Raw genomic sequence first — 16,212 nt, forward strand, 5'->3', positions numbered from 1 at the left:
AACAAGAGATTAAACAGAATTTCAGTTGATTACCATTGCATTGTGGAGGCAAAAGTCCTGTTGCAGCTGTTGTTCTACCGGCGAAGATCATTCAAACACGTCTGTTTTAACCAAACCTGCCCCCCACCCCCGATTTTCACAAGAGTTTAATTGTACTTTCCGAACTATCCAACATTGTCCACCTGCCTATACTCCTCTGATTCGGCTGGTCACTCACTCTAGTATTGCAAAATTGCACTGTGCTGTTGGGGTTGTACGTGGGTGAAGAGATCTTTCTTTTTTTTTTTTTTTTCAATCTCATTCATTGTGCTCCTACTGAGGTACAGCACCACGTGAACCACCTCGCCAACACTCCCTAAATGTCTTGATCTGGAAAGATTTGAGGAACTACAGTGCCATTATTTTCATCTGGAAAGTAGAATTTGCATTTAGCAATTCATATTTAACCACAGTGACAGTACAGAAAGTGGGATTTCCCTATTTAATGTCATTGCTCTACCAATGGTTTGGAGGATTGTTTTTAACACATAATAAGGTATATATTTATGTTCTGATCAGATAACAATCATTAATAATGATGGCACAAATGGAATCACATAAAAAAAACAGGAAGTACCTGTCAGAGTTGACTGTTATAACGATAATTATGCACATAAAAGCACATTCATCTCACACAAAAATAAACCATGTAAAATATCACATTTTCACAAGTAAAAATATCTGAAAAAATAATGCTGTTCAAGTAGGTAACAGGAAGTTAAGTGGACAAGTTCCTCACTCTTTTAGGGACAGTAAATGTTGTCGTCGAGGACGTAGGATGTGAATGTAAATGTCAATGTCAAAACAAATTGGTTGACTCATTCTACATCAGCCAATCAGCTGCCTCAGCATTGTAGCACCGGGGCAAATGCTGCAAAGTCTGCAAATCACACAGCAGTAGCCGGCTTAGCCACATAGTCACAGTCAAAGAAGAAACAACCCATCCATATATGTGTGACTGATGTAATTATCAGTCATATTTTCAGCTCTTTGTCACTTTTACCAGTAGCTCTTGAGCGCCGCTAGGTTCTCATCCGCCCGCCCTCTAACCTGGATTTTGGACTCTGTCTGTCTCTGACCTCACATTCGTGTGACAAGCACAGAACAGAAAACCCTCTGGCTCCTCCTGCGGTTTTGTTTTTCACGTGACAGATTGCTTCGGGCTCTTTGCGAGGGAACACATAATGTCTTCTCATTTGCACAAAGGCGATTGTTATGTTCATCATCAAGGAATGGATGAAAAAAAAAAAAATGAAATGAAACCAAAAAATAAATAAATGCGGCAACATTTCATCTCGCGACGAGACTGCAAGCGCTGTAGCCGAGTCCAGATGGTCCCATAGGGGAGTGGAGGGGAGGGGGGTGAGATTCAGACCTGCGTGCACGCGTTTTCTTCCTTGTTAAATGAGGCGTGTGCGTGCGTCTGTGCAAAGTGCATTGGCGTTCTCGCACACACACACACACACACACACACACGTGGAGTGTTGGTTTGCGTGCGGGGACATCTGCTGTTGCCCGTTTCCTCTCACTCTGCCTGCCCACACTCGGGTCTCTCCTTCTGTCTCCCAGCGCCAGCGAGTGGCAGGAGGTAGCGGCGGGGCTACCAGCGAGCCCGCGTGGCGCGCTAATTCCTTGAGAAGGTGTGTGTGTTTTTCCCAGAGTTTGTGTTTAAGCGTCTGTTCTCCTGACAGCCAAACCACCAGATGGCCGCCGCGGTTTTCGAGTTTTTAATTGTATATCTAATGGGCTTTGATTGGCATGTGTGGGTGTGTTTTGTGTTCTTCTTTGAACTTCAAAAAAGAACGAAAAGTATGTAGAATTTCAAATGGATGGAGAGAAAGAGACTTTTGGGAGGGGTTTCCACGGAGAAGTTGTTCAATATTTTCGTCAGGGGCCAATTAAGGCATCAGTAACGATTAATGCGGTGAATATTCTAATGGCCTTGCACTGAATGGAATTCAAATATCTGCATGTAGCAGAGATCAAAACTGAGCGCCTCTTTGGGAGTGACCAGGATGGACAGGAACAGGATGGAGTTCATCGGAGGGACAGTTGGAGCTCGTTCAACGTTTTGGAGGTTAAGCCAGAGAGGCCGGACTGAGATCTTCTCAGTGGATACATCGGTAGACGGATTGCTGAGGTTGGAACTAGAAGGCAGGAGGTTTGGAGGAAGAGCAGAGAGGAGCTTAATGGATGTAGTGAAAGAAGACATGAAATTAGTTGGTGTGGGAGAAGATGATGCAAAGGTAAGGGTCAGATGGAGGCATGCGATTGGTTGTTGCCAGACTGCTGGGAACTGGTAAAAGGAGAAGAAGACCTATTCCAAGCACATGTTCATTATGACATTCATTCCCCACCCAAACAGATTTGGGATCTAAGCTTCTTTACAATGTACCATGTGTTACCATGTGTTGAAATGAAATGTTACAAATCATCTGAACATATTTTGTAAAAACTTGCTGTGGCTATTTTTCTCATGGCATGAACTTGCATTTAATCAGGGAAAAAGGAATTTTCTTCCATAAGGCCGTTCGGGCAGGATATTTTAAGAGCCTTGAGCGTGTTGTGAGCTCCTATTCGACAATCTGCAACCAAGATGCGTGATTAAAGCAATATTTGTTCTTAAATGGGTCCAGGTAGTCATCTGTCTTGATAAATAAAACCCATCTAATCATATGTTGTTGTTTTTTTCCCTCGACTGTCTCCTCTCCCCCCTGGCAGCCTGTCAGTGCCACACTAACGGCTCTGTGTCGGAAGTCTGCAACAGGGAGACGGGACAGTGCCCATGCAGGAAGAACGTCCTTGGACGACAGTGTGATGAATGCGTGGTAAGCACTGGAAAAAAAACTTCTGATTAAAAAAAAAAAAAAAAAAAGTATCATTATTCGCAGGACTTATGTTGTCTATTAATGTATGTGTCTGACATGTTTTTCTTTTACGCTGTACCTATTTCCTGTTGTGGTTTCATATGTGCGTCAGATACTTGCTGGGCTTTCAAACGAGTTCATGTGTTCCATGTGTAGATACTCTATTCAGAGTTTAACACATTACACAAGTCCATCTGTTAGTCCTGCGTAGCAACGTGCTCTCTGCTTGATGTCATTTACACTGTTTACGATGGATTGCATACGTTTTCTTTTTGATCGCATTTTCATGTAACCGGAGCGTTCCATTTTAAACTCTTGCATCTCTCCGCGCTACATCAAGGTAAGCTAACGAGGCAGCGTTGTCGTGTTGCCCGAGTTCCTAAAAGCTGACCATCCAGACATTTATCCACAGCGGTAGTACTGTAGTGCTGTAAAGTCATGTCATAGTCTCTGTTTGCTCACAGGTGGATACAGATCTGGTGGTAGTAGCAAACATTGTTGCTTAGGATGTTTGCGATCAGACTTTCTATTTTCTTTTGAGGGCGGTTAACTTATTATTTTAGGAATTCTGGGAAATATTTCCACTCACTTTGATTTGCAGTTATTGGAGGCTCTTGTCTGTTTTTGTGTGGACCCCAGGAAGAATAGTCTTTACATGGTGAAAACTAATGGGGGCCCTCAAATAAACTAGGGATGCACCGATACCGATACGGGGTATTGGTATCGGTACCAGGGTTGAGTACTCGTATTCGTAAAATACGTGCCGATACCACAACACTGATATCAGTTGTATATGTGTACAGTTTTGTTAAATTTGCGTGAAGCTGAATCTGCAGTGAAGCTTTGGACAGTTTCCCATGTTCTAGAAAAACATGTGGTGGAATGTTGTTCAAATAACAGAAAATCTGCAGAAAAATATATTTTAAAAAAAAAGTCCTTTTCTCATGTGTAATGGCCTTATTAAGCACTAGGTATCAATGAGTACTGAAAGGTACTTATAGGATTGGTGCATCCCTAAAATGAACAAATCAACCAATCTATAATTGTAAATTAGTAAAACGATGAGGTGTCTTTGTCGGCCATTGGAATATCAAAGAAATGGAAAAAGTATCAAAGCATTGAGTTGATGTTGATCATCATTAGATTAGATTACATTAGTCTAGATTAGGTTAGATTTGTTTAAATAAGATTAGCTTGTGTTGTGTCGTTGTGTGTAGGTGGCCCATCCAGGTTGTTTTCTCCTTTATCATCCGAGTAATTTTCAACACACACCAGCATCATGCATTGATTACAGTTGGTTGGTGAACAAGATGCCCCTCCCTTTATCGCTGTCCTCCTTTAGAGAATATAAAGGAATAAGAATGCCTTTATTTGTCGTACATTGGGGAAATTTGCACCTTTAAAGCAGCATGTATGCAAAGAGTGAATTAAAAAGAAATAATGTATATACAGTATTTACAAATTATTTACATATCTAAATAGGTATTGAAATAAATCTGTGTTTCTTAGCGTCTTTATTGAAATATATTTTAGTGTCCTTCAGTTTTTTCCCCCGTTTATTTCAAATGTGTTCTCACGGCTGTGTGTGTGTCCCTTCGCTCCCCCTCTGCGCCGCGCCCCACCCGCTCCAGCCGAACTGCTGGTGGGACGGCGACCGCCAGGAGTGCCTGCCCTGCCGCTGCAGCCCCCTGGGCTCCGTCTCCCAGCGCTGCGACGTGGAGGGCCGCTGCATCTGCCGCGCCGGCTTCTCCGGCCGGCGCTGCGACCTGCGCCGGCAGGGCTACGAGAGGCGGGAGACGCGGCGGCCCGTGGAGCGCGTTCCCGTCGAGTCGGTGCAGCAGCAGCGGTGGGGGGGCGTGTCCCGCGCAGGGGGCTGCACCCGGGGGGCGTACAGACCCCAGGCTGTGGGTAAAACGCGTGCGCTGCATGCTGACTGGCGGTGGTGTGGTGATTTTACGGTGACGCTGGTGTGTTTAAAAAAAGAAAAAAAAAGAAAAAAAAAGTTTGAAATGCATGAGGAGGATGCTGTGTGCTACGTTTATTCTATGGGAAGGTTGTGAAAAACAAACATGATATAGAGATAAAGAAATCTGTAATACGTTTTAAAGTTTCAGTGTGTAAAATTTAGCTTTATGATTTTTATATTGGTAAAAGCTTGACAATACTGCCCATAGCATACATCAATGTAAGTGAATACTCGCAGTACAATTCAAACCTAGGCCATCAGTGACATCGTATTTAGCCCACTCTAAATTGATACAATTAAAATGAATACCCTCAAATATGACACCAAAGCTTGAGAATCCAGACAAAGTCCCACTTATACATCACAACACATTCATATAGGGGACCTAGTCCAGCAACATTTAGTTTTCTGTAGCATTTAAATCGTAATTAAGACCTAAGTATCTGAGGCCACTGATACTGTCACAACATGCAAATGAAATTCGATATTAAGAGATTCCTCAACAAAATTTTGATAAGTCCACCAACACTACTACCACCCTGTGAGCTTAAAGTCTTGTCCAAACTTGTCTACTAAACTGTCTCTGTTTCGTATAAGACACCAACAAGACCAAAGTTAAACAAACTGTCGAACTACTCAATTATTAAGCAATTGAACACGTTGGCGCAGCTGTCGCGCCAAATCCGCCACATTGTTTACATAATAAATTGCAGATGAGTCAGCAACTAAATCTTAATATTCTCCTTCAGTCGTCGTTGATTCGTCGCGGCCGGATCTACAGGTTGAGTTCAGTCTCTGAGGCTTTCAGTGCTCATCCAATCACAAGACAAGCACGTGTGAGGTTCAGCATAAAGCCAGCGAGCTGGCCTTGGCATCAGACTCAAGATCTGATTGGCTGTTACGACTGACAGCGGTCCGTTCACTGACAGCGAACAGGAGTCTGCTATGTTGATTCTGCTGGCCTAAGGCAGATTTCATAGAACCTTCAGCAAGCTAGCTGAAATATGATTGGATAAAAACTCTACTGTAATTTACCACAATGGAAATGGCGCAACCAAGATGGCCATATATATACAATATAGATGCACATATATATACATATATATATATATATATACTGTATATATAGCTCCTAGTTAGCTGCCATCTTACATCGCCATTTTTTAAGAAAGCGCCGCATTGATATCCTTAAATACCAGGCTTCCTTAAAATTTTTACACACTGCACTTTCAATACAATCACGCATGGAATCAACACAAAAAGAGGCCTTGTCTGCCAAAGAAAGGAGTTGTTGTTTAGAGTGTCGAAAGCCAAGCCAGTCAAATGAGGTGAAAAAAAGATGCTTAGTTACCAATTTGCTTGTGTGCATTTTTTTCCCCAGCATTCCCCCAGTGGTTTTGAGTCTGCCTGGGATGAGCCTGATTAACCAGCATGAGGTGCATTTTATGTTTTTTTCAGTAGCAACAGGAGGCAGCATCATCATCATCAGGCTGTCAGAAAACTTCAAACGGCAGCTTTTTTTGCGCTCGGGGGGGGGAAGCAGAGATACAAAATACGAAATCTAAACTTTCTTGTTCTTGCAACGGCAATCACGCCTAGAGACGGAGACGGTCTGAAGGCCTGAGTGTTGTGATGTTTTGTTCTTTGCTCTCTCGTTATGCTCCGCCGCCCTTCAGAAACAAATCTCGTGTGTGTCTGCAGTGTGCCGCCCCCCCCCCCCCCGACTCCGCCCCTCTCCCGATTAACCTGATTTACAACAACATCCCTCTTCCCCGTGCCCTTTGTATTCACTCTTTTGCAGCCTCTGACTCACGGCCTGGCCACCAGAGGGGTCTGCGTCCCGTGTCACTGCAACTCCTTTGGCTCCAAGTCCTTCGACTGCGATGAGACGGGCCAGTGCCGCTGCCAGCCCGGCGTGGCCGGGCCCAAGTGCGACCGCTGCGCGCGAGGGTTCTTCAATTTCCAGGAGGGCGGCTGCACACGTAAGCTTGGACAGAGGGGCGAGAAGAGGAGTTTGGAGTTTGTCGGCGTTGAGGCCTGAAACCAAATTACCGGACAGAGAAGCTTCTTGTCCAATAGAAATCCTAATTCTAAGCGTGAAGGTTCATTTTATGTATTTTTACTGCATTGTTTTGTTGTTGTTTCGCAAAATAAGAACATTTTTGGCAATGAAGGCGTGGGTATATAGATAGACAGATAGATGGATAGATAGACAGAGATTGATTGGTGGTTCAAATCAAGCTCCATCCCAGTCTGTTGCTGTGTCCTTGAGCAAGGCACTTATCCCTAAATTGCTCCCAGTGGGGCTGGCAGCACCTTGCATGGCAGCAGCCACCCGTTGGTGTATGAGTGTGTGAGTGAATGGGGCACTACAGTATATAAGTGCAGTCCATTTGCCGTCCTCCCTGTGTCTGCATGGGTTCTCTCCGGGTTCTCTCCGGGTTCTCCGGGGTCATGGCTCGATGGTATCAAAGATTCGTAAGGAAGTGACATAGGTTCTAAGAAAGTCTCGAAAGATCCAGTTGAAGATGAAGCTGATGTCAAAGAGGGTGGCTAACATTGATAGAGATAGGCAATGAGTTTACCCTATGTAACATCCTTAGCCTCCAAAACTGTATTTTTGACCGGTACCGTAACTTGAATTCTGATCCTAACCGTGACTCGGACCCCAATCCTAACCCTAACCATCACTCGAGTCCTGTTCCTGAACCTAACGGTTGATTGATTGATTTTATTTAATTCACGCTTGCAGTGGAGCCTGGGCTACGCAGACCCTCCACCTCTTCCCACGAGAGTTGGAAAACATCTACGAGACTTCGTTAGAATCTACGTCACTTCCTTACGAATCTTTGATACCATCTAGCCAAATACCGTTTTCCGGCTTCCTCACACAGTCCAGAAATCTGTCATACATGTAATGCACCATGCATGTAAGGTGCATGGTGCAAGGTGGAAATTGTCTGTAGGTGTGTGCGAATGGTTGTTTGTCTCTCTGTGGCCCTGCGATGAACTGGAGACTTGTCCAGGGTGTCACCCTGCCTTCGCCCAATGACAACTGGGAGAGGCTCCAGCAGACCCCCCCCGGCCCCCCGACCCTGAGCTCAGGAAGAAGCGGGTATTAAAAAATGGATGGATGGATGGAACCTTCCAGTGTTAGTCCGGGTGATATTAAAGATGCTCTGTGTCAGTGGTTCTCAATCGTCGGGGCCTCTGGGCCCTCATTTTCTTCCTCGTAATGAAGTCGAGACCACAAAAATTAAAACAAGCCGACTTTCTATTATGTCTAGTGAATTAATTATTGAAATTATTGAATTGAATTTTGTGTTCTCCAAAATAAATGTCCAGCATTTTCTCTATAAATAAATACATTTTAAAATCCTTCAAAAAAAAAAAAATGTTTATGGGAAGACTTTTTGTGCATCGTACAAACGTGCAGAAGACTAGACTGTGAAAGAATGACCAATTTCTCTCTGTAGATTTGGTTCAACTGAAACACGCTTTTGTTTCAACTTCTACAGCTTGCGATTGCAACCACGTGGGGAACAACTGCGACGCCAACACGGGCCAGTGCATCTGTCCACCCAACACCATCGGCGAAAGGTGCGACCGCTGCGCTCCCAACCACTGGGGCCATGACATCGTCACTGGGTGCAAGGTACGCTTTCTTTTGAAAATCTGGAAAAAAGGAAACTTGTTTGAATCTCGTCACCCTCTTTTTAATTCCCCTTTTAAATCTTCAAGTATCTTTATAAGCCAACTTGTCTCAGAGTGACCGTTAGCCACTGAAAGGACCTGGACAAAGAGCCTCTAGGCAGCAGTAACCGTAATCGCGCTAGTGCTCTTAGCAAAGGTTGAAACGTGAAGGAGCTCTTGTGTTGATTTGCAGGACACGCGGACCATTAAATCACAAAATGCGAATACATGTGAATACAGAAAAATAAACAAATGCTACTAATGTGGATAAGTATTTTTAATTGTAAAGGCCAAATGTTTATTTTTCTCCAGTAAAATAAATAATGTCATTCCAAATTTCTGCAGTTTATTTTCAGATTTCAGATTTGAAATTTGTTTCAGGTAAGGGAAAATAAACTTGATCTTCAGGGAATAAATGTATTTCTAACAAAAAAAAAAAAAATGCATGCATGTCCAAACACAAAACACATTGCATATGAGTAAAAGTAGTTAATCTGGAGCAGCTGTAGGAAAGACATGAGCACATGTTCATCACTAAGTAGGTTCAAACAAATGCATACAGATGGATGGATATGGACTGGAGGTTGTAAGGGATAAAAATGTCCCTTTTTGGTGGTTATGCTTCCTTCTCTTCTGTTTTTGTCTTCTGCAGGCTTTGATCGATTAAATAGAAAAAAGGGGGAAAGGGTGGCAGGAATAACTTTTATACAACCTTTGTATGAAAGGTTGTATACATCTTGTGTTCTCCACAAATAAATGTAATATTTGTGGTTCAAATAAATGGAATAAAATGAAATCTATATAATACAGTTCACCGTGATAACTTGCCCTAAACTTTGCTTTCAACACGTTAAGTCACAGCTGACCTTGCTGCTGTAAAATTTGACCCGATGACTAGCCACTTCTGTCATTGAGAAGATTCTCCTACAACAAAACCTGATTTTCCACCAGGAGCTCGTTATTTAAGCATCTGAATAGAAAATGTTGTGATTTTTTTTTTTTTTTGTGTGTGTGTGTGTGTGTGTGTGTGCGCGTGTGTGTGTGTGTGTTTAGGAATGTGGCTGCAGCGTGATCGGCTCCGTCAACCAGCAGTGCAACGGCAACACCGGTTGCTGCATCTGCCGCGACTCCTTCAGAGGAGAGAAGTGCAACGAATGTCAAATTGGATACAGAGATTTTCCTCAGGTAAAACTGTTCGTGACAACTCTGCGGGCGGAAACGCAGTCGTCGGGCAGAGTCGCTTCACGGCCGCTGCGTCGACTGCTTTGTCACGCTGGAGCCCATCTCTGATTTCATTCTGCGAAACTAACCAGCAGGACTTTTTAATCTCAATATCACCCAATAGAAACTTCTCACCGAAGCCACTGCTTTTCTTCTTCGACGCTGAAGAGCAGAATAACTAGACAAAAGATTTATTCATTTATTTATTTACTTATTTATTTGATCCTTGTTTGCTTTTGAGCGTTGCGCTTCCCTCGAGCTCGGCCTGATTCAAGTTTGAAGGCAACAGGCTCCTTTTGATTAGACTCTTCTGAAAAAAGCTATTCATTGAGCCGTGATTAAAAAGTATTATTTTGATTATTTATTTCAAAACCCAAGGTAGGAGATTTGTTTTTAATGAAAAGTTTGTTAAACAAATAAACCAACTAGCAAAAAAAACATTACATTAACCAACCTGCTACTGTAATCAGAAATTTTCCTTTTTTTAAAAAAAAAAAAAAAAAAAAATCCTGAACTCAATATTGACTTGAACTTCAGCAACATCAGAGTGGACTGACGGTAACGTGACATTTTTATTTTTTGACCACGCCGGGCCTGGTGGAGCATAAAGCCGAGGACACACTCTGCTGGCTCCTGTGCGCCTGCTTTCCCGCCGATAACAGAAGCTTGCTGTTCCCACAGTGCACCCGGTGCGAGTGCAGCGTGGCCGGATCAGACAGCCAGACCTGCGACCTGGAGAGACAAGTGTGTGCCTGCGCTGACGGAACGGGCAAGTGCAGCTGCAAGGTGCGTACGGTGCTGGACGCTCACGCACGCAAACTGCCTGATTCGGGTTTTACGTTGGCGCAGTGCGATCTCGGAGGCTCAGAACCTCAGCCGCGTCTTCCAAGTGGCCCGTGAGACAAAAAAAAAAGTTGGAAATAATTGTAGAATATATATGTCGACGACATTTGACACATTTAATTGAAGGACTGCTTTTCGAAACTATCAACGGCAAAAAGTTTGGGGACGCCATTAAAGGTCCAGTATATAATATTTGGCTTGATTTGCGTCAAAGCTTAATGTACGGGCCATAAATACATTAGTGTGTAATTGTAGTACAACAAATGTGAATAAATCCCTATAGGTTTTCCTAGAGTCTCTGCTATAACTAACCAAATAATAATAATAATAATCAAATAACCAACGAAGATGAAGTTCAACAAGGTATCCAGGTTTGGATGCGCAAGCCACTGTAGTTCACCGGGCAAGCTCAGGAGGGGGAGGGAGAGTGAAAGTCGCTGTAATCTAAAATGTAACCAGTAAGCGTCGCTGTTTCTTTATTAAAATTTCCAAATATTAAACACTTAACCTTTTAGATTTTAATATTCTCATAGTGAAATATTTGCAGTTTGGCTTTTTTAAAAGGTCAGACGCAAACAATTCATTTGATTCTTTTTAAATTGGAAACAAAAAAAGACATAACAACACAATTATTTTGTCCTTGGATTTGTGGCGAAGGCCACACATCGTATTAATACGAATAACAACGATGGCTTTTCGAGCAGGTTGCGTAGCCACAACCCCTCCACAGTACATTCCCTCACACCTTCTGAGATACAGTCGCCACAAGAAACATGCCGAAACATCCAATTGTGACCTTGATAGAAACAATGCACACGCAGAAGGCAGCGTGTGGGTTGAGAGAAACTCCACTAAAACAACGCTTTAATTTTTTTTTCTTTTCAATCCGAAAAGGAAAATGTGACAGATTGAAAGGTGGGAAAAACACAGTATTTTTCTCAAACCTTTCAAAGCTCGGCTCTATTTTACCGATTAATTCAGTCTTGCTGCTCAATGTCACAGAACATGCCCGAGTGTGACGTCTGGGAACAAATCAACAAGAATTTGCTGTGAATAATATGAACAAATCGAGGCTATTACGCTGTTCTGCTCTGAAAGCCAATTGTAAAAATATATCATAGCAGACAGATATGAAAAGGGACTTGTTGAGATGTGGGCACAGCTGGTGGTCTTGATGTCCGGCTTCAATATTACAAAACAGACGCTTTCCTATAAACACTTGAATACAAACCGTTTTTTTAAACACGGTTGCCACATTGTTTGCTTTGTTTTCCAAAGACACGAGAGCCTGATTCACTTGGTCACGTGAGACTGCTGTCAGTCTACCTCCAGCATGACTGAAGTACACACACCTATCTAGTGGCGCACGCAAAGTGTCTATTTCACACCTGTCGTCACTGTGACAAACTGCCATTACTTACAATTACGTCTTAATTAATAGTTTCCGAGACTTGAATGATGCGCGCGTCACAAACCCACACTAGCACACGTCTGATCTGATCCATGGGCTCTGGGAAAAAAAAAGTGCTTCGCCTCTATTAAGATGGAGGCTAAGTGCCATTTAGTTTGTGACGTTTGTCATTTCATCATTAATAATGCTGAGAGGAATAATGAATTGAAATGACTGTTTGATAATTAAACTGATGACTGGGTGCAGAGATGCCTTTCGCTTGCCCAGGTTGAACCTGAACCTTCAGTTTTTGCCTTTCTTGGAGGACCTCTTAAGGAGCAGCTAGCATTGAAATAGATTTTTCAAACAGATCATCAATTATGCACACATAATAATAACAATAGGTCACAGAAATAGGTGTTTTTTTTTCATTAGCTAATCACAAATATATATATTATAATAATAATACATATTTACATAAGGAAAACAGAAAATAGGTCTTGATGCCAGCCCTTTGTGATGTCACAAAGGCAACTGGTACCGCTACTGGTCACTGACGACACCCGATGTTTAGTCCACCCTGTCATTTTGCTCTTGGCACCTTCCTCACATGTGGGAGCCATAACAAAGATTTAGCAGATTTAGCAGGAAGCTGAGTGGTTTTGCAGGAGGGCGTAAACAAAGGGCTAAATGTGCCGATTTCTGGAGATCCATGGAGTGCTTCCCTCAAGTTGCTCTATTATGATTGCACTATTATTACTATTACTACTACTTCTACTGCTACTACTATTATTATTATTATTATTATTATTATTATTATTATTATTATTATTATTATCATTATATTTTTTTCTGATGTTCTTATTATTACTATTACTGCTGATATTATTACTAGTGGTTGTTATAATGTATACTGTCATACTTTGTGTTCCATTGTTTGCAAGTAATTATATCTATATATATCTATATATCAATATATATTATATTATATTGTATAGTATTGCGTAACACTTCAAAACACCCTTATCTGTGCTTGGCACTTTTTGTATTTTTGTAAAACTTCTATTTAACTTGTCACTTTTTGAATTATTTTTATTCCACCAGCATTTCACTGCCATGCAACATGACATGACAAATACATATCTTTGAATCTCGAAGAGCTTGATGAATCGCCACCGCTGCTCTAACGTGCGGCGTTCTCCTGTGTCTGACTGTGCGTGTGTCTCTCATTGCACTCGTCGCTCCAGGAAAACGTGGAAGGACACCACTGCGACCGCTGCAAGGCCAACACGTTTGGCTTATCGGTGCGAAACCCGCTGGGCTGCAGCAAGTGCTACTGCTACGGACTCACCCAGTCTTGCGCGGAAGCGCAGGGACTCATCAGGATGTGGGTGAGTCGGCCGTTTTTTGATCAGCGCGTCGCATCACACGGCCAAGTATCTGCAACCTATGAGGTGGCGCTGCTTCTTTTTTTTTCCTTTTTCTTTTTTAAGTCTGAGTGTGACACTGGGTGCATTTTAACAACATTGACTTCATGCATTGCTGACAGAGGAGGAGAATGAGGAGGAGAGGTCGGGCAGGCGGGGGGAGGGGGAGATGGAGGAGGAGGAGGAGGAGGACGGCCGGACAGGGAGAGAAAAAAATGGAGAGTTTATTGGAAAGAGGGAGATTTTCTCTGAACCACTGAATCGTGAGATTACACTGAGTGGAGTGGGACACACGCATTCACACACACACTCACACTCTCACGCACACACACACACGCACACATACACACAGTCAGACACAATATCGGAGCACCCTACTCTTACACAACACAGTATATGCACATTAACATAGAGTACCCAAGGAAACATACACAAACTCCCACTACAGAGGATTTCACGGTGGTTAGGTCGGGTAGACGCACACACACACACACACACACACACACACACACACACACACACACAGAACTTTTCTTTTGGGAGAATTGTTTATAAGTCTGTGTGTAGGAAAAACTACCCACCCACTGCTGGTCAGTATCAAGATATGATGAAAGCAAAGAGCCGTTTTCAAAAAGAACTTTATAGAAGAGAAATTATATTTTTTGGTCCTAAGCCTTGAGAAGACTTCCAACATGTGCCAGTTAAACCATCAGCTGCACTGGTTCACATATGAACGCCTAGTGGCCACAGCCTCCCGGTGGGCGCTCTCAGTATTGCAGGGGAGGTTGTCAGTTAAAAAATAAATAAATATAATTTTACTTTTTTAATCTGAAACCAATTACTACTTAACAAGAGAGTTCATTTACAGCTAAGGACATGAACATAGATGCTATAGTATAGGTTTCATTGTTCAAGAATGAAAGTTTTAGTTTTTTGGTTTTTGATATCTGCACAGGTGATTCGCAGGCACTGGAATGGCAACATAATGTGAGATGTTCAGACATCCAGTTGACTGCCTAAAGGCACAAATCTTTTTCTCATCTATGCGTCTTGGAAAGAGTGTTTTTATCCCTTTGTAAAAACATATCATTTTCTTGAATTTTACAGCACAGGAGAGACTTATTTTTAACCAGGAGGTGAATCACCTCCCTTGATCAGGGGAGACAGCCGCGTTCTACTTTTAAACTCGCTATTTTAAATGCAGCACCACATTGCAGTCGTCTTTCTGTGTGAAAATGATAAATTCACAGACATACAGTTCAAAACAGCACGCATGGAAACATAGTGTGTCCTTATGGAATGATAAAGCTTTTCTTTTTTTTTTTCTCAGCCTCTGTGCTGTTTAACCCCCCCCCCCCCATGTCATCCTTAACATGTTGTTTCAGTGGTCCTTCCTACGCAGCAGTTGTTAGAAGCCAGTGCAAATCCTGCTAACTTCAAAGATGGAGAGGACTCAGCTCAAGCAGATTAATTGTCTGTATATTTGAACCAGTCGCAAGCTACAGAGGGTATTAGACCTCTATATCTGCGGTTCTCAACTTGAGGGTTGGGACCCAAAAGTGGGTCGCGGAGCTGTTTTGATTGGGTTGCGGCTTTGTGGGCAGTTCCCCTTTTTTTAAGGGAATAAAAAAAAAACATATATATATATATATATATATACATATATATATATATATATATATATATACATATATATATATATATATATATATATATACATATATATACATATATATATATATATATATATACATGTATATATATATATATATATATATATATATATGTATATATATGTATATATATATATATGTATATATATATATATATATATATGTATATACATATATATATATATATATGTATATACATATACATATATATATATATGTATATACATATATATATATGTATATATATATATATATACATATATATATATATAGTGAATGGACATATTTATTTTGCAAGACACAATCATTTCAAGAATTTATTTACCGTACTAGACTTCACAGAATGTGGCCTAGCCTTTTTATTTTTGTGGAATAAATTTGAGTCACGACTTCATGATAAGGGAAAATAATGTTGGTCCTGAGACTGCACCCGTTGAGAACCACTGGGCTAAATTTTATGAAGCATGAATATTAAGTGTGTGAGATGGTGAACGGAATTGAAATAGCGCTCAATAGGCACGTTAGCTTGACGCTGTAAACACAAAGATTAGAGAAACATTAACCATTCATACTGAGAATATTAAAACAACCAAAACATCAAAACCAAGAAGACGCTCGATCCTCCGACCGCTCAACGGCAACCAGGAGACGTACTTGCTGATTCACTGGAGGTGTGACTTGACCGAAGCCGAGGGAGTGAAGATGTTTGTCTACACGAGAAGTGCTGCGTGTGCTACTAAAAGACATCAAAATTGAAGGTTGTCATCAATTATGTAAAACGGCAGTTAGCCTCAGAGCCTCAGATTTGAAATGACTAATATTCTGCTCACACAACACAGTTGGTTTTGTTGGGGTTTTCAGAGACAAAACACACCTTAGGCTCCAATTCTTTTGGGGCGCAAACACAGCTTTTATTTGGCTATGTCTGTGTCTGTGTCTGTGTGTGTGTGTGTGTGTGTGTGTGTGTGTGTGTGTGTGTGTGTGTGTGTGTGTGTGTGTGTGTGTGTGTGAAGTTGTGTGTATCATATCGTGTCACTATAAATGTAAAGTAGCTGAGAACATTGATCCTCCTCACGGTTCTTGTGGTCCTATT

At 41.9% G+C, this 16,212-nt stretch overlaps 1 protein-coding gene across 6 annotated transcripts in view; it reads left to right on the forward strand.

The window, feature by feature from the left end:
- Positions 1 to 16,212, forward strand: part of lama2 (laminin, alpha 2) — a 190,273-nt gene that overhangs the window by 107,754 nt on the left and 66,307 nt on the right. For 4 of the 6 annotated variants that reach the window (XM_076037571.1, XM_076037568.1, XM_076037569.1 and 1 more), the window contains exons 22-28: positions 2,761 to 2,867; positions 4,538 to 4,810; positions 6,674 to 6,854; positions 8,391 to 8,527; positions 9,619 to 9,750; positions 10,468 to 10,572; positions 13,267 to 13,410. In XM_076037571.1, coding sequence (XP_075893686.1) covers positions 2,761 to 2,867; positions 4,538 to 4,810; positions 6,674 to 6,854; positions 8,391 to 8,527; positions 9,619 to 9,750; positions 10,468 to 10,572; positions 13,267 to 13,410 — 1,079 coding nt within the window. The remainder of the gene's footprint in view (positions 1 to 2,760; positions 2,868 to 4,537; positions 4,811 to 6,673; positions 6,855 to 8,390; positions 8,528 to 9,618; positions 9,751 to 10,467; positions 10,573 to 13,266; positions 13,411 to 16,212) is intronic. The other 2 variants (XM_076037572.1, XM_076037573.1) reach the window with 1 other exon arrangement.

The sequence above is a fragment of the Nelusetta ayraudi genome, unplaced genomic scaffold (genome assembly GCF_046127955.1).
Source record: "Nelusetta ayraudi isolate G7.1 ecotype Tasmania unplaced genomic scaffold, CSIRO-AGI_Nayr_v1 ptg000052l, whole genome shotgun sequence".
NCBI classification, from domain to species: Eukaryota; Metazoa; Chordata; class Actinopteri; order Tetraodontiformes; family Monacanthidae; genus Nelusetta; species Nelusetta ayraudi.